The 27,943-nt window shown below is 36.7% G+C and overlaps 1 protein-coding gene across 3 annotated transcripts; it reads right to left on the bottom strand.

Moving 5' to 3' along the window:
- Window positions 1-155: 155 nt before the first annotated feature.
- Window positions 156-27,318, bottom strand: LOC143886481 (MLO-like protein 4). 3 transcript variants are annotated; one of them, XM_077390457.1, is made up of 15 exons: window positions 27,055-27,318; window positions 26,904-26,961; window positions 26,226-26,458; window positions 19,324-19,440; window positions 19,018-19,078; window positions 14,590-14,696; window positions 12,317-12,391; window positions 10,177-10,262; window positions 9,012-9,061; window positions 8,840-8,880; window positions 8,567-8,734; window positions 8,446-8,481; window positions 3,171-3,238; window positions 2,550-2,610; window positions 156-732 (listed from the first exon to the last, which is right to left on the bottom strand). In XM_077390457.1, exons 1-15 carry the CDS (start codon window positions 27,166-27,168, stop codon window positions 310-312), a joined length of 1,698 nt encoding a protein of 565 aa, XP_077246572.1. In that variant the 5' UTR covers window positions 27,169-27,318; the 3' UTR covers window positions 156-309. The 3 variants fall into 3 exon arrangements, with proteins under 3 accessions (XP_077246572.1, XP_077246573.1, XP_077246574.1); XM_077390458.1 differs by having other exon boundaries at window positions 14,590-14,687; window positions 27,055-27,317; XM_077390459.1 differs by having other exon boundaries at window positions 27,077-27,314.
- Window positions 27,319-27,943: the final 625 nt, after the last annotated feature.

Below are 27,943 nucleotides of genomic sequence, written 5' to 3'. Positions count from 1 at the left end.
AACTAGAGCCAGGATTAGAGCCGGGTAGTTTCCTTCTTCATGAAATTTTTCTAAAGGATTCATTTAGCCGACCCCAACTCCAGTTTGGGACAAAGGCTTTGTTGAGTTGAGTTGAGTCGTTTTGGACTCATAATCACTTCTCAAAATCCAAAACAAACACACCACTTCACTTCTTTTTTCCTTTCCAATATAATCTGAAAATTAGTGGCATCAACATAACTTAAAGATGATCCATCTCCTATTCTCCTTACAGAACAAATATCTTTCATAAATTTTGTGAAAATGTCTATTTTTCTTCCAAACAAAATACTAAGCACCTTCCAAAGGTAATAAAACAAGACATGATGCATCTTTTCCATCATTTTCATCATTTTCATCATCATCATTATCATCATTATAATTGTCAAATATAGGATTAGAACAGTTTGGAACCTCCAAAGCCTCATCACTATGAGGTTGTTCATAAATCTCACCTGATTCCACCATGATTGACTCTTGCAAAGCTGATATCCTTTCATCTGTCATTGAACTATTCAAAGTTCTACTCGGAGAAGCATTGCTGATTTCACCTATCTCATCCGCCATCGAATCCAAAGACGTGGTTGATGTCGTAGTTGCAAGACTGGAGATCGAACGATCTTGCCTTGACTTTGTCTTCACTCTCCTGTGCCACCTGTGAAGTGATTCTCTGATACTTTCAGCAATTAAGGCTTTCTTAAACCTTGATCCCATCTACATTAGTAAAACAAGGATTGTTAGTAAGGTGCACAAAAGGTCATAATAAAGTTTAGACAGTGGAGTAATGAACTGCATGAATCTTCTTTTGCTATTTAAGCATGAAGAACACACACACACACACACACACACGGAGAAAAAAACTTAAATATCCACGAGGTTCCTGATTTTTTTGACAATTTCAGAGAATCCGATTGTGCACTGTAGGTAAAGGGCGAGAGACAAAGGTTGGTGATATCATACTGAGATTCATTCTCCCTCTGTGTGTGTGTGTCTTAGTTAATGAAAAAGCACAATTACATTAGTGGCCGACCTTACTTCATAAAAGAGATGGTGTAGAGAGGGTGTTAGTGAGGCATACCAAAATGAAATCTTGGGCTGCAGGTAGAAGCATTGACCATGGAGATTAACACTGTTTATAGGATATACTAGCCCTTCCAAGAGTGCTCAAGCCTTTGACTTCATTTAAGTCTTTGGGTTTCCAATAAGACCCGAAAAAGCTAACTTGATTTCAGATTTTGCTTGAAAAGCTAATTTGACTTCCCCTCTAATTTCTTTGTACACTCCAATGTCTCAGCTCTGGATTCGTACTCAGTAGGGGTGAAAGTGGGTATGGTTAGTCCGATATGGGTCTGTCCAAACCCAAACCAAGAGCTATGGGACTAGGACCCAACCGAGAGACGTGTCAACCAAAGACAAACCCAAAGATAACTCAACCCAACCACAGCTGTTGCTTGACCTACCCAACCCAACTGTTAGAAGTGCCGGAAATGAAATCCATCAAATTATTAGAGAATGATTCACCGTGTTTTTATAACCAATGTAACTGCTTTATATCTTCATGTCATGTGATGGAAATTATATCATCACTGAATGAGACATAATTACTTAGTTGCAAAATGCCAAAATCATAAAATTTCCAGCACAAAATTACGGTACACACACACACAGGATTATATTTTAACATACATCATAGTTCGTTGGACAGGGTTTCATTAGGCTTTGTATGCTAAAGTATAGCATCCAAAATATTAAGTCCTGGAAAGTTAAACCCGACCAGACAGAAAGGGTTGATATGTGAAAACAAAACACAAAGCAGGCCGAGTTAGGATTGGTTTGGGTGAACCAGTGAACTTGAATGTATTTGAGCATTCAATGGCTTGGTGTTGGATTTTTATAAAACTTTCTCAAGCAAGGTATAATCCAGTAGATAAGAGTATCTACTTCATACTAAAACTTTCCACTGGGGGTGCACATGCTATTGCTCTAAAAGGAACCCCGGGACTTCGACATCCTCAAAAGTTGCTTCTAATCTCTTTGAACCTCTTGATTGTCCCGCTCGTCTTATATTGGAAGTAAAGTGGGCCAACCCACTTTTTCACTTTTCAAATATTTTTAAAAAGAAAAGACTTTTCCGGTCCCTGCTGGTTGAATTACACTATGCACAATTGCAAATCACACTCCCTTAAAATGGGAGGTTCTCATGGATAATTCGCGTATTACCTTTAGGGATGTTAGATATACCAACTGTTTTCCAGTAAGTGGAAGTTGCATTCTAAACAATGTAATATGGTTCCTTCAAGAGGGAGAAACCTGTAAGAATGCACTGTGAAATGAAACTTGTACAATTCCAGTACTAGGTTGAAGAGAACTCAGTTTCTCACAAGGAACAGTTTGAATTTTAATTTGAACAAATGAAACAAACGAAGTCTTAAAAAAATTTATATATTCCAAAGGGAAATCATGTAATACAATTATTTCTAGATTAGAGGCATTAAATATTCAACATTTAGTCCCAAGAGTTTAAGCCAAACCTGTGTAATGATAACATATAGGGGAAATGTGTTATAACTACACCAGAATTGGAAAATGATCCTGCAATAATAAATAAAAAAAAGAGTTTGTCACACATCAATAAGATTTCAAATGAGAAAAATGTACCTCTTCTATTTGAACAACATATGCTGTGCCACTACTCATATTTATGTGTATAAAAAATGTGGGAAAACTACTTAGGTGCATTTCAAGTAATTAGAGGAAGATACAATTTACAATATTTTTACAGGTACCATCATGATTACTTATGTGCATTTGTTTGAGGTTCAGGAACCATATGTCTCTATTGCCTGGCTTATTTAGATGGGCTGGTCTGAAAGTTGTCTAGAGACCTATATGGTAGGGAATTAAAAATCTCTATAGGAGAATCTTTAAAAATCTAGATTGTGTACCATGGATCTATTTGGTCCACCATCAAGTGTCTCGTAGTAAACTGAAATTAAACATCACTTTTACAAATGTCGCATTTAAAAGAAAAAAATCTACGGTTGATACAATATTCCTAAGGCACATGTATTCAAGGTTGCACAGAACAAAAAAGTGATATTCCTAATGCACATGTATTCAATGTTGCACAGAATAATATAATTAAGACGTACCCGGATGTCAGGCGAATAACAAGGAATACACGGTTCTTCATGAAACAGGAAGGTTCCTTTATTTCCCACTGAATGAAAATGTTAACAATATCAGTAAAATTTTTTCTAAAAGGAATTTATACCATGAAAGTAAATATCAGAACAACCTACTTTAAACAATAGGTTATTATTTCTTCACAAGGAAAATGTTGTAGAAAATTTTCCAGCAAAGGATGTAAAACAGGAAGTTTATCAAATTAAAACTAACCAAACTTGAATTGGAAGATAATCTACAGAAGGGAACTGATTCATTTGATCATGCAACACATCAGAGCTCCAAGCATATAACATGTTTTAACTCAATCATTATGTTACATTATTACCCTGGTGCAACAGTTACAGATGTTCAACATGGTTTGGGTGAAAATGAGCATGACAAGAAGAATGGGGTGTTATGGCTGACATTTCTTCTTCTTCTTTTTTTTTGAATGATCGAAACAGACGCGAATTTTTGAAATTTACCCTAGAAAGTTTCGTTTTTGAAAATGATTTAGAAATTCAGTCCAGAACGAAACAAAATTGATAACTAAGCTACTAGAAGATATTCTAGATGGGCCAACACCAAAGACTACCATGGGATACTTCCCAATGGACCACATTGAAGGAAACCATGGGATAGCCTCGGTGGATCGCAATGAAGACAACTGTGAGATACTCCCCTGGTGGACCACACTGAAAGCCCCCGCGTTGTATTGTCCCACAGGTCCACCACTCCAAAACCCATTGTGCAACAAAGCAAGAAAGAAAAGTAGGTAAAAATTTATGAACTCTCTTCTTGTAGTCCTTCTCCTTCGACTTCCCTTTAGTATCGCCACCCGAAGAATTTGACGACTGTTTGTAGTCGATCAACGTGTCCGCCGCAGCCATAGCCGCAGGCAAGTCCTTGACACCTTGCTTGGAGCTTGGAGATGGAAGTCTTCTTTTGTTTCTCGACGGTGAAGTAGGACCAAGTTCATGAGTTAGATGGGAGAGTTGAGTCCAGCCATTGATTAGACGGCTAGCTCACTTTTGGTTACGACTAAAAGGTCTTAATGTCTGGGAGTAGCTCCTGCCCCAAAAGGGTAAGACCTTAACCCAACACCCGCTTTTGTTCGCCGCCCCGCATGAACGAATTGATCGAGATGTGTCGTCAGCACACATTGTCATCAATTCAAACTTGCTCAATCCGTTCAATTGGAGGCCCTCCCTACTTCAATGGAAAAGGGGGAATCGCAGTTTCACAGCCACTCCTCTACTTATACCTTTCTCCCAACATGATCATGAACAAAGACAGATAATTGAGTAGATAGGAGGACGAAACGAACCAACCCACTTGTCCTGCGGTTATCCCACCTCCGACTTTGAATCTCCCGACTTTGGTTAACTAACTGAGTTCTTGAGCAGTACCGATTTCAAAGGAATGAGCTGATCCGGTTGATGAAAGAAGAAGGCAGTAGTTGTAGGTTGCGAGTTTTCCGAGCATAGTACTTTAGTCGAAAAACTTTAAGGCGCAAGGAAAAGTAGGTAAAAATTTATGACCTCCTCCCCAACTTCTTTTTTTTTTAGCCCGGAATTTTGCACCGAGGTCCTGGGACGGACTCGATGATTTTATTAGAAAAATCCAAAGACCAAGGCCCAAATAGGCTTACAGAACAATGAGGACGTGTACGTCTAAAGCTTACTTTAAAACAAGAAACATGATCAACCCTTAAGACGGAGACTAGGGATCCCACACTATCACATCTCATTGCTCCTTTTCCCTCTTTAGGAAGATCCCTCCAGAAGAAGAATTGTTGATTGGTCTGACTTTGGCAAGCTTCATTGGCCAAAGCATCTGCAACTTGATTGCCCTCTCGATATTCATGAGAATTAGTGGGGGTAAGATCTTGCATTAGGCAGGAAATTTCTGACCAACAGTATTGAATGGCCCAAGGAATTTGAGCTTTATTTAGGACCATGTCTAATAGCACTTTGCTATCAGATTCAATCTGAAGTAGTTTTTTATCGAAAGACTTAGCAAGTCTTAATCCATCTAAAAGGGCCCTATATTCTGCTTGCATATTGGATCCTTCACCATAAAAATGTGAGAACGCCACACACATCTTTGCTTTATCATTTCTAATAATGCCCCCTCCGCCCGACTTTCCTGGATTACCTTTAGATCCTCCATCAACATTTAACTTGAACCTTCCTATTCTGGCCTCCTCCACTGAATAAGACTGATTTTATTACCTTTGTGATATTGGGGAGTAATGTCCAACCATCTTAGAACTTCACATTGAAACCTGTTATTGGGATGTAATGTAAATTTCTTACATATGCTTGTGATCCATTCTTTGACTTTCCAAATAATGTAATTAGCACTCTTAGCTTTTCCTTCCCATCTCCTTACACACCTTTCTTTCCATAGCTCCCACATGATGAACATAGGAATGCTTCTCACAATGACTCCCATGTTCTTGTATCTCTTTTTTTTTGCCATGCGAAACCATATCATGGCTCTATGAAGTGTTGTATGGCAAATATCACAATCAATCTGAAATATTACCGCAAAAGCCTTCCATACTTCAATTGCCATGTCACCACATACAAATAAAAGTGATTTATGTCTTCTTCTTTCGGGTGCTTGCAACAATTGCACATGGATGCGAAACGAATATGAACACTTTTAACTCTGACATCTACACTAATTGCTTCCTTGAATGTTTTCCAGATATGAACACTAATTTTGGGAGGGATTTCATCCCATATATAAGTCGCCCATTCGATAGTTGAGCTTGACTCACGCACAACCTTCCATGCCGTCTTAGTCTGAAATTTTCCACATTTGGATGGGCTCCATACCAACATATCTTTGCTACCATTTAAAGGAATATGAGTGTTGAGAATATGTGTGCATACCTGGGGAGGAAGGAGGTTCCTTACTTGGCCCAAATTCCAGTTTTTTTATTATCAAGAAGTTCCATAACCTTGGTGTTAATATTGATCCCTGTTCTGTTGACTATATATTCAATGAGAGGCTGATGTCCTATCCATTTATCAGCCCAAAAAAGAATTTGTCCATGCCCTATAAGCCATCTACTATTTTCTAGCCATTTCCCCTGATGCTTAGTACGTCTCTCCATTGCCTAGATGCTGTCTTTCTAATAGGCACAACATTTAGATGACTATCTTTGGTGTAGATAGAGTTCATGACTTTGCTCCAAAAGGGTAGTGTTCTCATGGAGCTTATGAAATGATTTTACCCGATAAGCAATGCAATAATCATACAATGATTTTATTCAAAGGCCTCCTTCCTTCTTAGGCTTGCATATGTCACTCCAAGATACCCAATGATGCTTTCTTCCAAATTCTGAATGACCCCACCAAAAATTGGCCATGATACTATTTATTCTTTTGATAACTGTTTTAGGTGGGCTTAATACTGCCAAATGTACACTGGCACACTAGACAGAACATGGTTGATAAGAGTGAGCTTTCCTCCATTAGATATAAGTTTGGCTTTCCATCCCTCCACTTTTTTCTGAACTTTTCCTATCAACTTATCATAGTATTCTATCTTCATTCTTCCCTTGAAAATGGGAGCTCCAAGATAATAGATGGGACCGTCCTTATGGGAAAAACCTGTGGCATTGGCAATAATCCTTTGAAACAACTTTTATTCTTATTAACCTTTTGTCCTGAAGCCCTTTCATTCTGCCCACAAACTTCAAGATAGCGTTAATTGAAGACTTAGATCCATTAGAAAATATAATTGTATCATCTGCATAAAGACAATGGGTGATAGGGAGTGTACCTCTAGGTAATGAATAGAATTGGGCATAACCTTTTTGAAATTGCTCCTGAAGACCTCTGCTTAGAATTTCTTCAGCTATAATGAAGAGGCTTGGAGATAGGGGGTCACCTTGTCTAACACCCCTCGACGATTGAAAGTAACCCTATGGTTCCCCATTAATAAGAATTGAGTACCAGCAGCCATGAATGGTCTCTTTAATAATATCCCTCCATCTGGCATTGAAACCAAACCTCTCAAGAACCTTCTTGATTTTCCCCAACTTCTTGATTTTCCAATGTGGGACTATTCTCAGTTCTCACAGAGCACTTTTCACTCTCTTTTCAAAGCACCCCACGTTACAAATAAAGTACACGTTTCTTTTCAAAACACATTTAAACAAAAAAAATACTCTAACAATATCAAATCGAAAAACAAGAATCAAGTCAAAGTTCCATAAAAAGCTTCCATATAATAACTGGGATAAAACTGTCCCATCTCCTTTACTACATCTTACTTTTTTTTATCAGGTCACCAAAGGAAACGGCAGAATAGCATATAACCATTTTGCATGAAATGACATTAAAAATAAGAAACAAAAATTGCATGCTCTACGCTTACTGTTCATCAATATATTTATTACAATTAATTACCAACTCCATCTCTTGCTTATCATAAGACATTTCTAAGATGACAATGCTATATTTGTACGCTAGATATTTATTAGAAGGAAAGGAGGGGAGTGTTTCATGTTATATTTATATCCCAGGGGGCTGAAAAAGAAAGACAAACTGAAGATGTTAACTTCAGATAATAGTAGCAAAACATGGCAAGGAGCATGTGCTTTCTAAAAAAAATCATTTTTATTGAAAAAATATTGTTTCTAATTATTTAAAAAAAATTAGAAAAAGTAAGTTGATTATTTGAAACTCGTTTGCCCATTTTTTTACTTTTTTTTTTTAAAATTCTATTTATTTTGGGTAAGAAGGGAAAGAAACACTAAAACCCATGGATCATTATTCATTAGGAAAGAACACAAAAATTTTCAAAGTTCAACCTCTAATCATTCCCCGTTTCATGGTTCACTTTTATTTTAGTTTGAGCCCTGTTTTCTTTCCAAACCTTTTCTGTTTCACTGCTAAACATTTTATGTCAATTTTTATTGCATAGCTATTTCTGTGCCAGTTTTTTTATACAATGCGCATAAACCCCGCACTTAAATTTTCTTTCTAAAACACAACAATATTTTGCTAATACGTTTCATATCAACATGCATTTACACACGGCATATTATATGATATAACACGAATAACAGTTTAAGAGATGTCAAGTGTTTAATTCAATGCTTGGAATAAAATATGTGTTATCTAAAGAAGTAACTGTCAGTTAATTCCCGGGCATGAAAATGAATGTGAGTATAAAATAGATAAGACCAAAATTTTATACAAGCTGGAGCACAGTTTAACCCTGATAGTAAGTTCTTACCAGTGACCAAATAAATATTGCCATCTCAAATGCGTTCTGCAAATAAAATGCCAAAAGCATATAAGATCTCATGGGAAGATAGATTTCATATGTTACCTAGGCATATTTTATTTCCTCTTACCTGGAAAGAAATTAGTTGGATTAGCCACAACAAAAGTTTGGGCTTCCCAAACCAAAATAGTTCATCGCGTGGGTTTAACTGATTTCCTGTACTTGGGCTTGTATCCACTACTTCAAGAGCCAATTGTACCACTATATGATGCAGTTTTGTACCAACTAGTAGGATCAACTATTAAATTTATGGGAAAAGGAAAATAAAATAAGTAGCAAAGGATAGACATTTAGTACCAGTGACCTCAGCATAAACGAGAGAAATGGAAGGTTGAGGACTTACAATAGCTGGAATAAAAGACAGACAAAAGTTGGCATTTGTTCCTGAAGTAAAGTCAAATATTCATGCTTTAGAGATAATATTTGATACCAAAGAAAACAAAGATGCTTGGTATAATTGAGAAATGCCTCTGTCATTAACTTCTCAAAATAAAAATGAGCTTTGAGAAACTTACCATTGATGTTTAGAATAACACAAATTATGGCATAACCCCAGAGTGGAATGCTGCACAATGTATCAAAAAAAGGTAAATGGAATTTAGGATACTGAATTCATATGGGAAGAATGATGATAACAACCTATACCCTTTTAGAGTAGGGGATATCCTAGGAAAATACACTTCGTGTTCCTAGGATCTATCTTATCCCGAGAGTGACTATCGATGTAAATGAAGCAAACAAAACCAATGACTTGAGGAAGAAGATGAAAAATGTCAATAGAGCAGGAAGACATGAGAATCTCAGTAGAAACTCAATAGGTGGACCCACAAAACATAATTTAAATCGCTTCAAAACATAACTTAAGTGAATGAGTAAAAGAAACTAAGCTAACTCCGAACGTGGGGCCACTTATTAAAGCTGGCCAAGTTCTTGGACACCTTTTGGCCACTTTTTGAATACCGTAAAAGCTATTTGCAAAATGCTTTCAGGCATTCCCATTGACCCATGAGCAGATCAGTTTCCTCTATTTCCGCATCACAAAATCACGGCCACTAAACCATTGATTGATTGTTTGACTTTTTTCATAGTGTTGAAATATCTTTTAGATGGACTTCATATCTTATAAGTTTGAAGAAATGTTGCCTCATGGAGATATTGAAACTTCTTTGTTGAAAAAAGGGCGTGGGGGTTATAGTTTCATATTAACAATTACAATTCAAACCTACCATTATGGTCATTTATGCCACTCCACATTATTGTTAATTTACTTTCTGCATGCAGTGAAAATCATTTTGATCGGATCAGTACATTCTCACCAAACTGATCAAATACCAAAAAATGTATTTTCTCATTCACATCCAACATAACCAGATGCACATGTAAAGTTCTTTTGAAGGCTTGATGACCACAGCTGGTCCTGTCTCCATTTCAATTGTATAAGAATATTATGAGAATGTAATTTCAATTAACGCCCCCCACAGGTTAGCCTAGTTAGTCCAATTTAAACAGGGTAGTCAAGTATTGCTTGAATTGTAAACTGTATAAAAAATAAACATGATTAAGCCAAACATTTAAATGGTTCATTAGAATACTATAAACAAATAATACCACTTCTGGCCCAATTCAGGTTTTATTCAAAGAAGAGCAATGATATCCAAATCTTTGAGAGAAGCGTAATACCTGATGCCTACGATATCACGGAATTCCTCTTCCATGCTACGCAACATATAATTATGGAAATTATAGGAAGGGTGAAGATTGTGATTCTACATAAAACAATAAAACTATAAGCAAGAGACCAAAAAGATGCATTGGTGATCCTGATTAACTACTCTTAGCCTCCTAATTTTGAATTTGCTCCAGAGAGTCCTTTTACAACATAACATAATAGGACATGATTACAGAAAGAGTGGCATCTAATATGGAGATACTAAATTTCCTTAGATCATCCAAGGGACCGACAATGCACAAGCAATTATTGTGTCGTATGGAATTTATTTGAATGAGGAAATGATATGTTATTTGTTTTTTATAATTATTTCAAATACAAAACATCGGTTATTATATGATTATAACATCTCAGAGCTTTCTTGAATTCTTGCTTGTTTCATACTCATTACCTATGCATAGGAATGTTTCACTGAGTATTTGAGGAATTTCCTCTGCATGGATTTGGACTGTTTGTAGAATGGTTAAATCCGTGTTTAAAAACGCGGATGTGACGCGGAATGCGGCCAAGAAAAATCCTTGTCGACTCGGTGCAGACGCAGCCAATAACATTGGTGACGTGGTCATAACTCAGGAGAGTCAAAGGAGTTTTTATTGACTCTGTAAGACAAAACGCGGAATGTGGATGCGGTGCAATGCGGAATCGGCCAAGGTAAACGGGAGTTGACTCGGGCGAGTTCCGAGTCGAGTCAATGAGTTTTTAAACACTTATGTATCACAACTAGTAAAGGATGGATGGGTATACAAATAAGGCATAATAGGAGCAAGACCATGGAAGGCATGATGGCAGAAAATAATGGTTAAAACATTTTTTTGGTAGGCAGAGAAAAATAGATAGAATATTGAGTGAAAATTATGCTCTATTAAATTCTTTCTTAGACAACCTCAAAGTTGAGCACAAACATTAATAAATAATTGTTTGCTTTAAAATTAGGCTGATTAAATCTAAGTAGATTAATTCTTCTCTTGAATAACTTTTAGTGCTGAAGACAGCACATGATTGGATTCAAGAAAAGTATCCATTCTAGAAACCTTAACTGGTAACAAAATGGTACAAACATGGAGCTGAAAGTTAAATTGAGAGCTCACACAATGGGTCCAGTCTCATAACATATATTTCTGGTACTCTTTTTGCCTCATAACTCTACGACCAGATATAGCCCATATAGTTCATACTATCAGTCAATTTACATTAATCAATGCGAGCCACAAATTCGAGTTATACGTTGGATTATTCACTCTGTCCATCACACCTCTCGATTTGGACTGTTCTTTCCATCACGTTTCTCCCTGCAATGAACATGACCATAGGATCGTAACTCCCTGTCTGGGATTTTTTTTCCAGGTTTGGTGTGGCTATAATTTATTGTAAGATTAAGAAGATAGTCACAGTTGTGCAGTATCACATGATGTCTTTAGTTGTCTGACTACAAGGTTTTTCGGAAAATTTAGGATTCCCAATTAACATTTCCAACACCATTCCATCTCAACAATCTTAATGCCCTCCAAATTGGTTAAAATCTAGTTTGAGGGGGACTTCTAGAAGCACATGAAGAAACACAAGTTCGAAAGAACATTTTTGTAATAATGGGTAATTCATGTTATAATTGTAATTACTGTCATGGGCACAGATTGGGTCAATCTAAGCCATAAAATAAATCCTTTGCTTTTGGAACTTCTGATGACATTCATGTCCTCGGGTTGGATAAAAATATCCTTTCCACTAGATATTTCTCTAAGGCACTTAAGGTTTAGGGTGAAGTCTTTCAAAGAATCCTTAAATACTGCTGCCAAATTTTACACTACTGTAGAATGAGTGGTGAAGGGCAGCAATTGTCAAGCACTTAGATAAATTAAATCAATAGAGAATTATATAAAATGGGAGCTTCAACAAGTGAGGTGGAAGAGATCATTAAGAATCTTCTACGGTGCTGCCAATCTCCTTAATATAACTGAAAGAGTAATAATGATTTAAAAAGTTAGTAAAGCATGAATTGATATGAATAAATTGAGCCATAGATTTTTATTTGTCTGATTTACAAGATCAATGTTGTGGAATCATCCATTGAAACAAACTTGAGAAAGAACTAACTGTTATGAAGCCCCAACGCAGAGCCATATAGTCAGCTATGTTTATAGAACTCCAGAATTGGCGGATAAAGCAAAGCTGCACATAGCAACGGTTTAAGTTTGAAATTAGTTCCAAATAGAGATAACAAATCAATGATGGAAAACATGTCCGTAGAACGTAAAATTTAAGACCAAGTAATAAAGTAAAAGCTTGAAAATTAGTTAGCGTGGAATCTAGATGTTTTTTTGAAGAAGAGAATATGATAGTGTGCACCTAACATCGGAGTCCATAATTACATGAACAATTTTAAGAAAAATGTGGGAACAATATTAATTGTACACCACAGTCAAAGCCTACATATGAAAATATTGATTTTGCTACTAGATGTGTAGAGATTATTTCTCCAACTTACACTTTAATTGTTCTTACTCAGAAGATAAAATTTCCATTTTAGCAACATTACAGTAAATAGACATGCTTCCATTTGGTACTCTTCCAAATGACTCAAGTACTACTCCTCAAAATGTAACCAGTGGATCCACACAACATAACTTAAAGCAATTAAAACATAAATTAAGTGAATGAATAAAAGGAACTATGCTAGACACCAACTGTGGGGCCACTTATTAAATTCGACCAAGCTCCCAGACACTTTTCCAGACATTTTTCAGTAACTTCCTGGACATCTTGGAAACTACTTGCGAAATGATTTTTGGCTCCACCATCGATCCATAAACAAGTCAGTTGTTAATGTCACTGCATCACTTATCATTCAGATAATTCATCAAATAAGTCATGTTTAAATGATTGGCAAATTAACAAATAAAGGTCTTATTATAGTTACTATTGAACAAAAAGTTTGATTTGTTTGTGTTTGACATTAATAAGCCCTCATCCAAAAGATGCAACTTTCAACTACTTACCAGTAAATTCTTGGACCAGCAACTAACAGATTGAATGTGGAGATTATAGCTAAACTTGTCTGCTATAACCTTAGTGGCTGATGTGACTTTAATGTTGGTCTATGTGTAAGTTATAATTGGTTGAAATTCCCAATACACAGCTTCAACCAATACTTCTGTGTGTCCATGTCTACAATATAAGGCCATACATTATTTTAATACTTCTAATATCTAAATAATATTTTATTAATGTGATATTTAAAAAGAAATTTTACAAACAGCTTCAACCAAAACTTCTGTGTATCTATGTCTGCAATATAAGGAAATAAATTATTTTAATACTTCTAATATCCAAAATAATATTTAATTAATGTGATCATTAAAAATAAAGTTTACAAGTATTAATTTTCAAACTCGCCGAATCAACTCCAAACTTGGCCAAACTGGTTCAATTTTTCCCATTAACCTAGTGTCAAGTTGCAATAGCTCAAGTATATTTTATTAAAAAAGCACTACTGTGAAGCTGGAAGAAACGTATGTGAGACGGTTTTATGATTTACTCCATTATCACCATCTATTTTTATTCATCTCATCTCCTCATTCCACTCTCTCAAGATTATCTTATGTGAGTTCATTCTCTTTGCACGTCTTCTTCTCACTCTTTTAAACCAGTGTATCTTTGTGCCCTCTTCTGTTCCAAATCCACCCACCCCTTGAATCAATCTTATCCACCTCTTTTCTCAATCAATAATCCTTAGATCCCATTCAATCCATTTGAAGTCCATATTATATAATTACCTTAAATGCAATGAACCACATTTATAGGCCGATTAACATTAAAAGTGGTTAAGTGGAGGCTTCTCTCATCCTTGGAGGTTTGCTCAGTGGGTTGATGAGATATTGGATTGAGTAGCGGGATCATCCATCTCTTTTCAGCATGTGAGAAGATCGGTGAATAGTGAGGCGGATCGGCTAGCAAGGGAAGGGGTAGCTAGAGTGTCTTTAGAGACTTTTGACTTTCTTCCCCTGTGACGGACTGGTCCGGGCTGAATTCTAGTTTTTTTTTATTTTTCGTTGTTTGCTTGTTCCATCTTGTTCATCTCGATAGCAGGGTGTTCCCCTGTCTTATTAATTTAATTCTTTACCATTAAAAAAACATTATAAGTTTTCCAATTTATGTATATAATAGATAAGCAATTTTTATTTTCATCAACTAATTAAACATGCTGAGTTTGACATGGACATATCAAGACAGCTCGGTAGCGGTCAATTAAGATTATGAATTCATTAGGAGATTTAAACACACAGAAGTATAAAAGACAGAAAGTTGTCGATGAAAATAGCCTTAAAATTACCAAACCAATATATCAATTTTAGAGTGCATGACATTACCGCCCAAATGAGAACTTTGTTCTGGCTCCATGGATGGGAGGTATGGTGGAAAGCAAAGGTTGATTGGCCCCTAATTACCACATTCCTTGTGTCAAAACCTGAGAAACCTATCTTCAAAAATTAAAATTGAAATGCATAGCATCTACAAGTGAAACATCAGATTGAATAGTAGTAAGAAATTAATACATTGAAGAGATTTCGTAGGAAGATCTCTACAAGAATTGTTTAAGACTCATGAGAAGGCAAAGAAAAAACAAGCCATGAAAACCTACAGCAAGAACAACCTTCATGATTTATGGAACCCAATAAAGGACAAGAAATTTTAGGTAGAAAAATAGAATAAATAATATAAAATATTTTTTTTGGAGTAAAAATCATCAATGTCAAAGAAAATTGAAAACCAAGTGGTTCCAAAAAAAACCAGACTCAAATTTGCCGGAGATTCAATATTTCACTCATGAGATGAGTGTGAGAAGCTTGTGAAGACCTCCCAGTAGTCCAGGGGCCATCCATCCATGGTTATTGTGAACAACTCAGGTAATTCTGCATTTTTTGGTTTCATAGAATTCATCTCCCTAGGTCATTGATTCAGGAGTCTTTGGCCATATTATAGGTGATACATCTTGTTTTCCTCATTTGATTAAGTGTCTTTCACTCATTTATTACACTTGCTGATGGTTCTTTATAAAGTATGTTTGGTAGAGGTAATGTTTGTTCTACCTTTTCTCTTTGACTATATTCAGTCATCCATGTTCCTAAGTTACCTTATAAGTTGTTATCTCTAAGTAAACTAACCAAAACCCTTCATTTGTCATAACTTTTTATCCTTTTGTGTTTTTCAAGGTATAAAGATAGAGAGATAATTGGTGGCAGACTTGAGTTATATGACCTCTATTATCTCGATTGTATACTTGATGGTGTTCCTCTACATCGGGCTTCCTCTTCACATCTTTGGCATTGTCAGCTTGGTCATCTATATCTGAGTACTTTGAAGTATTTAGTTCCTTCTTCACATTCATTCTCTAGTTTTGTAGTGTAAAGCTTGAGAGTTAGACAAGCATCACAGAGTCCTATTTCACTCTAGAAATGATAAAGAGAGTCAATTCCTTTTTCTATGGTTCATTATGATATTTCCGGTAGTCAATTCCTTTTTCCTTGGTTCATTATGATATTTGGGGTCCATCTATAATAAAGGGCTTGTCTAGACATAAATACTTTGTGATATTTGTTGGTAATTTTTCAAGAATGATATTTTAATGAAAGAAATAACCGAAACTTTTTCCATTCTTATGTTGTTTCATAAAGAAATTCAAAATCAGTACGTTCAAAATGTTTGTGCACTATATTCTGATAAAGCTAAGGAGTATTTATATGAATAGTTTCAAAATTATCTTGGCAGTCATGAAATTCTCCATCAAGCCGCTTGTGAAGATAGTCCTCAACAGAACAGAGAGTTAGAATGAATGCTTGTTTATTAATACATGTCATTTTTTTGCCTTGGATATTCTCGAACTCAAAAAGGGTTTTTTTTTGGGATATTCTCGAAAACAGTATTGTATTTACAATCATGGCCTTCAAAAGAGGTGTATGTGTATTGATGCTACTTTTTTAGAATACTTCATATTTTTTAAAAAGAAACATCAAAACTTATAACAGATTTTCATCATGATTATCAAGAAGTAACGTGTCCATTTTCTTTTGTTCCTCTTCTAGTGGCTACTTCTCTGTCTTCTTTTCATGTACCTTTTGAAGTTGTTTCCTTTGGTCTGCCTAATATATCCAATGAGCAGTCCCTACAGGTGTACATGAGGAGAGTAAGGAAAATACCTAATGTCATGAATCAACAAGATAATCTGTTAGATTATCAGTCTGCAAATCCTAGCTCTACTTCTAGTAGTTCTGATCATTCAATTTCTATTTAAAAAGTTAAGCAAACTTGTAATAAGAATCATATTTCTCAATAAGTTTCCTTTGATAATTTGCCTCCACATAAGCATTTCATGTTGCCCCCCTTTTCCATTTCTTTGCCAATTGTTTCAGGATGCCCTTTCCCATGATGGATGGAAAAGAGCTATTGGATGAGGAGATATCTGCTCTCATATGAAACAATACTTTGGGGGCTTACTAATTTACTCGGTAGAAAATGTGTGGTTGGTTTTAGATGGGCCTATGGGGTGTTGATGTTAAGTTTGAAGCCAGGGTTGAGCCTCTAGCTCAATTGGTTAAGGCTTTGTTCTGCAACCTTGAGGTCATGGGTTTAATCCCAGCTTACCTACCAAAAAAAGTTTGAGAGGTGAAATGACAGGGTAGTTGCTAAATGATATATTCAAACCTTTGAAGTTGAGTATTCTGATACTTTTGCTCATATTGCTAAACTTAATACATTTCATGTAGTTATATCCATGGCTGCTAATATGGGTTCGCCATTGTGGCATCTTGATGTTAAAAATGCTTTTTTAAATATTGATTGGCCTAAGTTTGTATGGAGCAACTACTTGGGCTTGCTGCTTAGGGGAGTCAAATAAGGTTTGTAGAAAGGGTGAAACTCGGGTTGACTTTTGGAAATTTGGGTTGAGCTTTTACCATAAAATCAGGCAGGGTCCGACTTGATTCCAATTCATTTTTTTTAACAAAAGCTCAACCCGACTGAAGAGGATTGTAGGCCCAATAAGGGGTATATTTTCCCATTAGGACTTTTAGGGATTTATTTCCATGCTATTTAGTTTTTAGTATTTTTATTTACATGGTATTTAGTCTTAGGGATTTTTATTTATTTCCATGTTATTTAGAGTTAGGGATTTTATTTGCTTCCATGATTTTTTTTCCATTGCCTATAAGGCCCTCATGTATTAGAGTTTTTTAGTTTTTGATGATAAATTGAATTGATTAAGGATTTAATCACTCTTAGAGATATCTTCTTCTTCTTCCTTTTCCCATCTTCCTCTTCTCTTCTTCTCCTGTTCTTCTTTTTCTCTTATTCTTCTATTTCTCTTCCCTGGCCAGCATCACCGACGCAACCCAAATTGCATCCCTAGTTTGTAGTTTGAAGAAAGTAATTTATGGTTTAAAGAAGCCTCCTCTTCTGTGGTTTGAGAGATTTAACTTTGTTGCCACTATATATGGGTTTTGCAAGTGCCATGTGAACCACTCTCTATCTATTTTGAGGAAATCTTCTACTTTTATGTCTTGGAAGTCAATATTGATGACATTGTTATGGAAGTAAATGATCAAACAAGAATTTATAAATATCGTCTCCAGCACTTCCAAATGAAAGACTTGGATCAACTAAGGTATTTTCTTGGAATTGAGGTATCTAGATCTAAATGTGGTATTAGTCTATCATAGAGTATGTGAAAAATTTAACGATAGAGATATTATTTTAGTTGGGGGTACTAAAACCCATTGATACTCCTATGGATCCAAGCAGTAAGTTACAACAGGATCAAGGGGAGTCCTTGGATGGTCTAGGAAAATAGAGATAACTTGTTGGGAAGCTTATCAATTTAACTATTGTTCACCCTGAGATTGCTTTTGCATCTAGTGTGTTAAGTTAGTTAATGTGCTCACTGAAAGTTCCCCATTGGAAAGGAATTAGTCGCATCTTACAAAATCTAAAAGGTGCCCTAAGTAAAAGGGGTTATTTTTAAGCATAACAGTCACTTGAGTATTGAGAGCATTCTGACACTGATTAGACTAGATCTCCCTTTGATATAAGTTCTACAATTGGATATTGCACCTTTATTGGAGGGAACTTGGTAACTTGTAAAAGGAAGAAGCACAACATGGTTTCTAGATGGAAATTCATGCAACGAGTAGTTCAATATTTCATGAGGACTAAACATATTGAAGTTGATTGTCACTTATACTCGAGAAAAGATCTAGAGTAAACATATTTCTACTCCATATGTGAAATCCGAGGATCGAGTAAGAAACATCTTTACCAAAGCACTTGGTCATGGTAAGTTTCCCATTATTTGTTCCAAGCCAGGAATAGATGAAATCTATGTTCTAGTTTCAGGGAAGTGTTAAGAGATGGGGTAGTTTACATATGTTAATCGCGTGTAGCGAGGGTGTCACACATTATACATAGGGTTATAATGGGATTATTGTAGCATTCATTTTAGGCGCATAAATAAAGAGATCTTATGGGAGTCGTGGGGTAAGACTTCCAACTCTATGAACTCCTCCCTTCTCTACTTTATTTCACATGCTTGGGAGGTCTACTTCAAGTATTTTCTCATCAACCAGATCCATATAATCCAACACTAAAATACCTTGATAATGGACATTTTCGGGTCAACAGAAACGAGGAGAAACAACAAATTAATCACGAAATCAGTGATTGACCTCATCATCTAATCTCTAGGAGCTAGTAATTTTTTAATTTCATAAACACTTAAATGTATCCTGAAATTATCAACTTCTTACCTTGTAAATTTTGAATAGCCATTGACCTCACCTGAAATTCCCAGGTCCTCCAGCTATAGATCTAGATGAACAAAGGAAGAAATTAAAGTCCTCTAAAAAAGTAGAAATCTCCAAACTTAGGCCCTGTTCATTTAAGATTATCACAGCCGATTGTTAGGGCCAAACCAATTATTTGACTCAAATTTAAACATAATTTTGAGTCCAATAATCAGTTTAGCACTCACAACCAGTTGTCATAATATTAAATGAAGACGGCCATAGGGAAATGCAAACTGATGACTAAGTTCTTTAAGGATTAGAGTTGACCTTAAGCATGGCCAGAGCGACAGTGAGAGAACTGTAAGAAACATGGATAATTCCAAGAACAATCAATAAATGATGGAGCTGCTCAAGACTTTCATATGAAGCAAAAGGTTCATGCCCCTGCACAATTAGTAAACTGTCGGTGATGAAAGATCACAAGTCAACATTCTAGATGAAACAACAACCAAAAGTCAACATACCAAAAATGGTTGACTATGGCATACACACAATACATTGTTTTCTGCCTTGTTAGCATTTGTAATATTCAAAAGTTAATCTGTGCCAGAAATTTTCACAAGTTATTGAAGCTTAATAATTAAAATGAAATTGAAATCACATCTCACTTGAGCTAGGTCCCAAACCTCAAACAGAGTTGAGTTTGGCGGAGTGTTAAGAATGCAGACTAACATTTTTTCTTAGTTATTTTGTTATTTTACTGTATTATGTACTGCTATCATGTTCTGGCCTTTAACTCCCACGCTGGTTGTGCACATAAAAGTTACAGAGGTCTCTTATCTATTTAAGGAAGCTTGAATCCTCCTTTTTATGATCACATAGTTGAATGGGAAGTCCCTAATGGCATAAAAGAAGGAATTACATACAATATTGATGTAGCCAAACAATAGAATTTCCAAACCACAGCAAAATTCAGGCATAGCTTGAAGAAAATAAGATTCAATAAGCCCTACAGTCCCATGGTACATCCTAATATTGTGCTTAATATCAGTCACTCTATGCACAAATAGAAGGGAAAAAAATCTTGCTATGCTGGTTTTCCATTAAAGAGGTTAGTTACTGATAAAAGAAGAGAACAAGGAATCTTGTTGTTTCTTAATTATTCCCTCGAAATTACGAACTTCTCACTCATGAATGGGCCAATTCTCACATTGTTTGACAATTCGCCACTAGATAACATGTGATTATGGGCCCCCAGTTTGATATGTTAGAGAACTAAGGACAAAGGAACAGTGCTGGCTCAAATGGAATAAAAGAGAGATGTCCTCAATTGTTAGGGAGATTGTGTGGTCCAATTTTTTCATGGAAAGAACTTGGTTTTCATCCCGGTCTTCCAATAAAAAAAATTTGTGACAATGATAATGCACAACAAGTCAATAAAGCATATCAAAGTTGGTTGCCATCATGTTAGAGTATAATCAAAGGAAGCGTCAAACACTCCAAAAAAAATGATTGACTACATTCATTACTTGGGGAAGAGATTGACTATAATCAAAGGAAGCATCAAACACTCTACCAACCTGACCACAAAGCTTAGAATTTGTCTTGGAGTTATTTAGAGATTAGCCTAAAATGATTGACTACATTCAGTATCTTGTGGAAGAGATTTAGAGATTTAGTCATTCAAAGGATTTACGAGTTGGTTTAAATTGAGTTCTTTTACATGTTCTCCTTTATTTTCTCATTGTGCTAGGGAATGGTTGTATATAAACCTTGTTTCACCAAGCCATAGTCCTGATATCTTCCCATGATCAGTGTATTCAAACTTCAATTGAATTAGACACCAATGCTTACCAATGTTTGTAGGACAAGTTGGGTGTCAAACAGTTACATATCTATCATCACCCTGTAAGAATGCATAAACATAGAAATATGCATACACAATTTATATATATATATATATATATATATATATATATATAAAGGAGAGAATTATTTGAATTTCTCCCAAAATTCTAATAGAATTACACATCACTTTTTTTTGACTTTTTTTTAACAAAGGCACCCATTTAACCCACATATTTTCAATCCTACCCCCTCCTTTATGCTTTGTAACAAAGGCACCCATTAAAGCCACATAATTCAATCCTAACCCCTCCTTTATGCTTTTTGAATAAAAAAAGTGGACAAAGGCAATAATAATCACTACGTACTAAAGTTTTGGAGGAAAATTACGGAAAGAGTGCTTGAAAGTCGCAAAATTACGGAAAAAGTACCGAAACGGGTACCTGTATATGACAATTACGGAAAAAACTACAACGACGAGGTATCGATATACGACAATTACGAAAAAACTACTTTTCCTTATGAATTTTTTGAGGATGTTATGAATTCCGGACACCTGTAACATATTTACGAATTCCAGGCACCTGAAGAGGAACAACAGATTATGGAAACCTCTATAGCTTGGAGGGCTAGGATCAGCCTATGGAAGTGATTTTACGGGCACAACGTATTGATGTTGTGTTCCATCACATGGACGGTTTGGATCAACCTATGATGTGGTCTGTACAGTTCTTTGTCGGCCCGTGCATCGCACGGGTTTTTTTACTAGTATATCTATATAGCAGAAGAGAAAAGGAGAGAATTATTTGAATTTCTCCCAAAATTCTAATAGAATTACACATCACTTTTTTTGACTTTTTTTAACAAAGGCACCATTCAACCCACATATTTTCAATCCTACCCCTTCCTTTATGGTTTTTAACAAAGGCACCCATTAAAGCCACATAATTTCAATCCTACCCCCCTCCTTTATGCTTTTGTAATAAAAAAAGTAGACAAAGCAACATAGTGACTTGCAAAATTACGGATTGGGTACATATGTTACATAATACTACGGATTTTTGTGAACATATTACATAATACTACGGATTCAGGACGCCTTTCAAAATATTGACGAATTCCGGGCACCTTAAGAGGAACAACATATTATGGAAACCTCTATAGATTGGAGGGCTAGGATCAGCCTATGGAAATGATTTTACGGACACAACCCACAACCTATTTCTGTTGTGTTCCATCACATGGACGGTTTGGATCAACCTATGATGTGGTCCGTACAGTTCTTTGTCGGCCAGTGCATCGCACGGGGTTTTTTACTAGTATATATATATATATATATAAATAAACCTCCACAAATCAATGCTTACCATGATCCTATGGAGATGATTTCTTAGGGACACCCTATCTATGTCAGGTCCTATAGAATCAACATGTAACATAACCCAAACAACATAGCTACCTACCCTATTTATATGAGCTTGCTCAGATAAGCTATTTGAAGTATTGCTCAGAAACCTTTCTCTGTGTGTGTGTATATATAGGGTAAACTGTTTTTGCGCTCGAGCGCAAATAGCTTATTTACACTCAAGTGCAGAAAATAGGGGTGGGCCTACATTTTTTGGGTGATCTAAAGCATTCATTTGATGGGCCGTATCATAGATAGGGTGTGTACCAAAAATCAGCTCCATTGGATCATCTTAGGGTGTCCATTTGTGGAGGGAAATGGATAGATACTATTTGTCGACAAATCTGCCCATTTTTTTCCCTCCACAGATGGAAAGGTTAGGATGATCCAATGGAGCTGATTTTTTGTGGACACCCTATTTATGATAGGCCCCATCAAATGAATACTTTGGATCACCCCAAAATGTGGGCCCACCCTGTTTCTGCACTCGAGCGCAAATAAGCTTATCTACAATTGAGTGTAGAAACAATTTTCCCTATATATATATATATATATATATATATATATATATATATATATATATATATATAGAGAGAGAGAGAGAGAGAGAGAGAGAGAGAGAGAGAGAGAGAGAGAGAGTTCCTACTCCCTAGAGTAGATAACCTCCCTAGGCTTAAATTACAGTGGGGGCACATTGTTTGGGTGGCCCAAAGCATTCATTTGATGGGCCCTCACATAGATAGGGTGTGCCCAAAAAATCAGCTCCATAAGATCATCCTGACCCTTCAATTTGTGGACGTAAAAATGGACGAGTATAAACCTTCACAAATCTGTCCATTTTTTGCCTCCACACTTGGAAGAGTTAGGATGATCCTATGGAGCTAAATTTTTGGGCACACCCTATCTATGTAAGGGCCCATCAAATGAATGCTTTGGATCACCCAAACAATGTGCCCTCACTGTATTTTAAGCCTAGGGAGTGGATAAATTATCTATTCTAGGGAGTAGGAACTCTTTTCTACACACATATGTGTGTGTATTCATACATACAAATACACACACACATACATATGTGTTAGTATATGTTGGGAACTGAGTAGAACTCACCCTTAAAATCTAGCCATTAAGGAGAGGGTGCCCAAGCCCTTATAAGCCCAACCATAGCTCTTTACTTTTCCGATGTAGGATCTTTGGTTTTGCGTGGAACCCCAACAATCTTCCCCTCTACACATAAGCAATGTGGAGAATCTCGCCCTTCCATGTAGCAGCAGCGTGGGAACTATGAGATCTTTCTCAGAGGATTTCTCTCCATCCTCAAGGGTACACCGAGGTTATCGAGATCTTCACCGAGGGATTTTCTCCATCCTCGAGCGTGCACTAGAGTTACCACGCCTTGGATCTGATACCACTTTTTGAAACACAAGCACAAGATGAACACTGAGATTTACGTGGTTCGGTCAAGATGCCTACATCCACGGGCGAGAAAATTATCTTCCACAATGAGAAAACAAAATACAAGGGTTACAATGGGATCAAACCCACAACCCACAAACCTTTCATTGCTTCTCAATCAAGACCATATCCAAGAGAATCCCAAGAAGAAAACCTCTTCCCTCTCCCTTGCCTCCTCTTTGAAGCCGTCACACCAAGAGCCTCCCGTGCCAAGACAAAACCATCTCTTGCCTTTTATACCTTAAATATTACTAAAACCTAAAAACACGTGTTTCTAATTTTGCTTCCCACCAAATTGTGGTAAACAAGGCAAATTTCCTAACAATCTCCACCTTGGCTTGTTTCCCAGCCACCAGAAGATTCTCCATAGTTGTCGTCACTGGTCTTCTGTGGTTGCAAACCACCATTGGCCTTCCAAAGCACTAGCTATACACCATCGAATCATCCTGGTTCTGACCCCTCCCAATTCGACCAACACGGCCAATGCACATGTGTAGTTGTTAGCCCGTTGACTCATTCTGTTAACCACAGAGAGGGATCTCGATCCCTCCGCCCCACTGCAGGTACCATCACCTCCTCACCATCGTCTGCAACCTAAAAACCCATTTTTGCACCAACTGTGAAAGAGACCCTACGGGTGCACACGACAATCCATTTCCATCCAACCATCGAGATCTTAGGAACACTAGTCACCGTGTCCCTGACCAGACAATAGCATCCAATACACTCAGTATTCGTAATCTTCTCTGGCTTCCCATTCTTTCCCTTCAACGCCTTAGCCAGGCCCCATTTAACAAGGATGTCCTCCACCCTCATCTGTCATAGGATGAAACTAACATTTCTGTTAAACCTGTCGATGTTAAATTCGGTAGAAACCGGTTTTATCATCATCTTAGATCACCCTCGTTGTGGAGCTCCACCTTGAACATGAATTTCCCGGACAATCTTTCTATCACCAATGATCGCTCTAACCACAATCCAAATATGACACCTACGATTGTTCCACCCACCCTCACTGATCGCTCCAACCACAGCTCTGTACCACTGTTGAGAAACCTGTCAGGCAAACCCGATTCGATAGTGCAAAACAAAAAGTAAACATAAACACAAGCACAAGATGAAAACTGAGATTTACGTGGTTCGGCCAAGAAACCTACATCCATGGGCGAGAGCACGATCTTCCACTATGAGAAAACAAAATACAAGGATTACAATGGGATCAAACACAAAACCCACAAACCAATAACTCTTTCCTTGCTTCTCAACCAAGACCGTACCCAAGAGAACCTCGAAAAGAAACCTCTTCTCTTTCCCGTGGATGTTTTGTTGAGAAAATCCGCCGATTTACATGGTTCGGCTAAGATGCCTACCTCCACGGGTGAGAACACGATCTTCCACTATGAGAAAACAAAATAAAAGGATTACAATGGGATAAAACCCAATACCCAAAACCGAAAACCCACAAACTAGCAACCCTTTCCTTGCTGCTCAACTGAGACCGTACCCAAGAGAACCTCAAGAAGAAAACCTCTTCTCTCTCCCTTGCCGCCTCTTTGCAGCCATCACACAAAGAGCCTCTCGTGCTAAGAGAAAATCATCTCTTGCCTTTTTATACCTTAGGTTTTACTAAACCTAAAAACATGTGTTTCTAATTTTGCGTCCTACCAAACCATGGGAAACAAGGTAACTTTTCCAACAGTACATACATACATACATACATACATACATATGTTGTTGAGAAAATCTGCTTGGCAAATCTGATCCGATCGTACACAAGTAAACGGAAAAGTAAATAAGAAAACAAGCCACAAGATAAACACCAAGATTTGACGTGGTTCGGCCAATTGCCTACATCCACAGGTGAGAACACGATCTTCCACCATTGAGAAAAACAATATACAAGGAATACAATGGATTAAACCCAAACCCACAAACCCGCAACCCTTTTCTTGCTTCTCTCACCCAAGATCGTGCACCGAGAGAAAACTCAAGAGAACACCCAAGAGAAAAACCCATGAGATAACCTCTCTCTCTCTCTCTCTCTCTCTCTCTCTCTCCCCTTGAGGTAGCCAACACACCTCAAGCCTCCCACACCTTTGATTGTGTGAATGTAAGGAGTTTTATACTTAGGTTTCCATGTAGAAAAACGACTTTCCTATGTTGTCTCTTGCCTTCCCACCACAACCACTTGGTTGTGGGAAATAAGGCAACTTTCCCAACACATATATTTATATTGCCACCAATTTTTACAATGGAAACGGTTTCCTTCCCACAACCTCAAATTGACATAACAAGTTAACCATAGTGCCCACTTCATATATTTGCCACACGTTTATATATATGGTTCTTCTACCTCACTTTATACAAGTCTTTACATTCCATGTTTAAGAGTATAAAAAAAAAGTGACCAACAAGATTAGACAGTCTAAGTAAATCTGCAAGTTATTAAAGAAACTAACATATACTTTGTACTTACCACAAAAAGAAAACAAAGATTCAATCCAAATTTGTTTAGGATGAAAATTACCTTGGGGCAGAAATCATACCGCGACCTCTTCTTTGGCTCTCCGAAAGCCGATTGATTCAAGGAGTACAAACTAGATACCGGCATACTTTTTAAGAACATTTCATCCAGGTCATAAGTTTCTTTAGAACATGGATAAAATCTTGCACTCAGTGTTGAAGACTTTATACAAATCTTAGCTACCCATATAGTCCAATGGCCCAATAGAAGAGACAGGAGCCCAAAAAGCATGAGCTCTGCTTGCAAAATTAAACACAAAACCTCAACTAATAAAAGCAAAAAATACCAAAAAAAAAAGAAAAGCCTAGTGGTATTGGCACTACCATGTTTTAATAAACTAATTCATTTTGTCTTTTATTATTTAAAAAGCTGTTAAAGGATGCTACAGTTCCCAAAAAGCTCAGAGAGGCCTACTAAAATAGAAAAGACAAGCTGATTTAGTGCAATTATCAGTACGGGTACTGATATTGCCACTACCATGTTTTAATAATTGCACTGAATAATTTTGTTTTTTATTATTTAAAAAGCTGTTAAAGGATGTTACACTTCCCCAAAAGCTCAGTGAAGCCTATTGAAAAAGAAAAGACAAGCTAATTTAGTTCAATTATCAAAACATAGTACTGCCAATATCATTAGCCAAAAAATAAAAAAAAACCCATCTCTTGAAACCCAATATCTCACCTTGTTTGATCTTCTTCAAAGCAGCAAGAAGAGCTTTCCTTCTAGTCCTAACCAACCACTGCCAAAAAGGCAAAACAGAAAAAAAAAACTTAGAATCATAAAAACCCAAGTAGCAAAAATCTGAATAAAAGAAAAGAACCATCATTTATACCCTTTCTGAACGTTTTATAGACCTTTGAAAAAGGAACCCAAGAGCAATCAAACCAGTTATGACCGTTGCAACTGACCAAGTTGGGGTTTCTTCCAATGATTTTCCTACCTTCATCCTTCCTTTGTGGGTACTTAAAATTTCAAGATATTACATTTGGAAATATGAAATCCAACGTTCAATTTTTTTTCTTCTTCTTCTTTTTCTCCTTTGCCCTTTTTGCATGTTTAATGGAGAGGTAAAGCTGGTGGGCATAAAACATGGTGTAAAATATATTGCATGGGTTTGTCGAGAAGTGTTGAAAACGACAGAGTTTTGTGCAATATGATATGAGGGAGAACGCTTTCCAAGTGTGAAGTTGAACAGGTCTTGTGTTCAATGAGTTTAATTATTAAAAGGACTGATATTCCATATTCGATATTCGCACTCCCTTTATTTTTTTTAACTTCGTCTTTGTCTGGTTCAACTACTACTGACCATTATGCTGTCCAGTAAATCAGAGAAGTTTAAACAAAGGGGAAATGGTACATTGATTTGAGAAACATTAACATGGTCTCTCTCTCTCTCACGCGCACACACATGTGGGGGGCACATTGCCTCATTGCAGCACGTGCCCTTTTACTGGTTTGGTTTGAAATGGAGAGTAGGTCCATCTATTCTTTAACCCAAAATTCAATAGCCACCTTAAAAAGTAGGGAAAAGTATAGATACACTCCATCAACAACTTTATGACGTTTTCAATCATAATCCTGACTTTTTAAAGCCATCAACAACACCTCGTGACTTTTCACCGTCCATGAAATAGATCCCTGACTTTTCACCCTATAGTTCAAAACTCATCAAAGGCACCCCTGACAATTTCTTCGTTCTCATCCACCCCGTCACATATCAA

This window comes from Tasmannia lanceolata, unplaced genomic scaffold (assembly GCF_043159265.1).
Source record: "Tasmannia lanceolata isolate RefF3 unplaced genomic scaffold, GAP_Taslan_0.1 ptg000011l, whole genome shotgun sequence".
Lineage (NCBI taxonomy): Eukaryota > Viridiplantae > Streptophyta > Magnoliopsida > Canellales > Winteraceae > Tasmannia > Tasmannia lanceolata.
The sequence above is the reverse complement of the archived record's forward strand: the minus strand, read 5'-3'. Positions and strand labels throughout refer to the sequence as shown.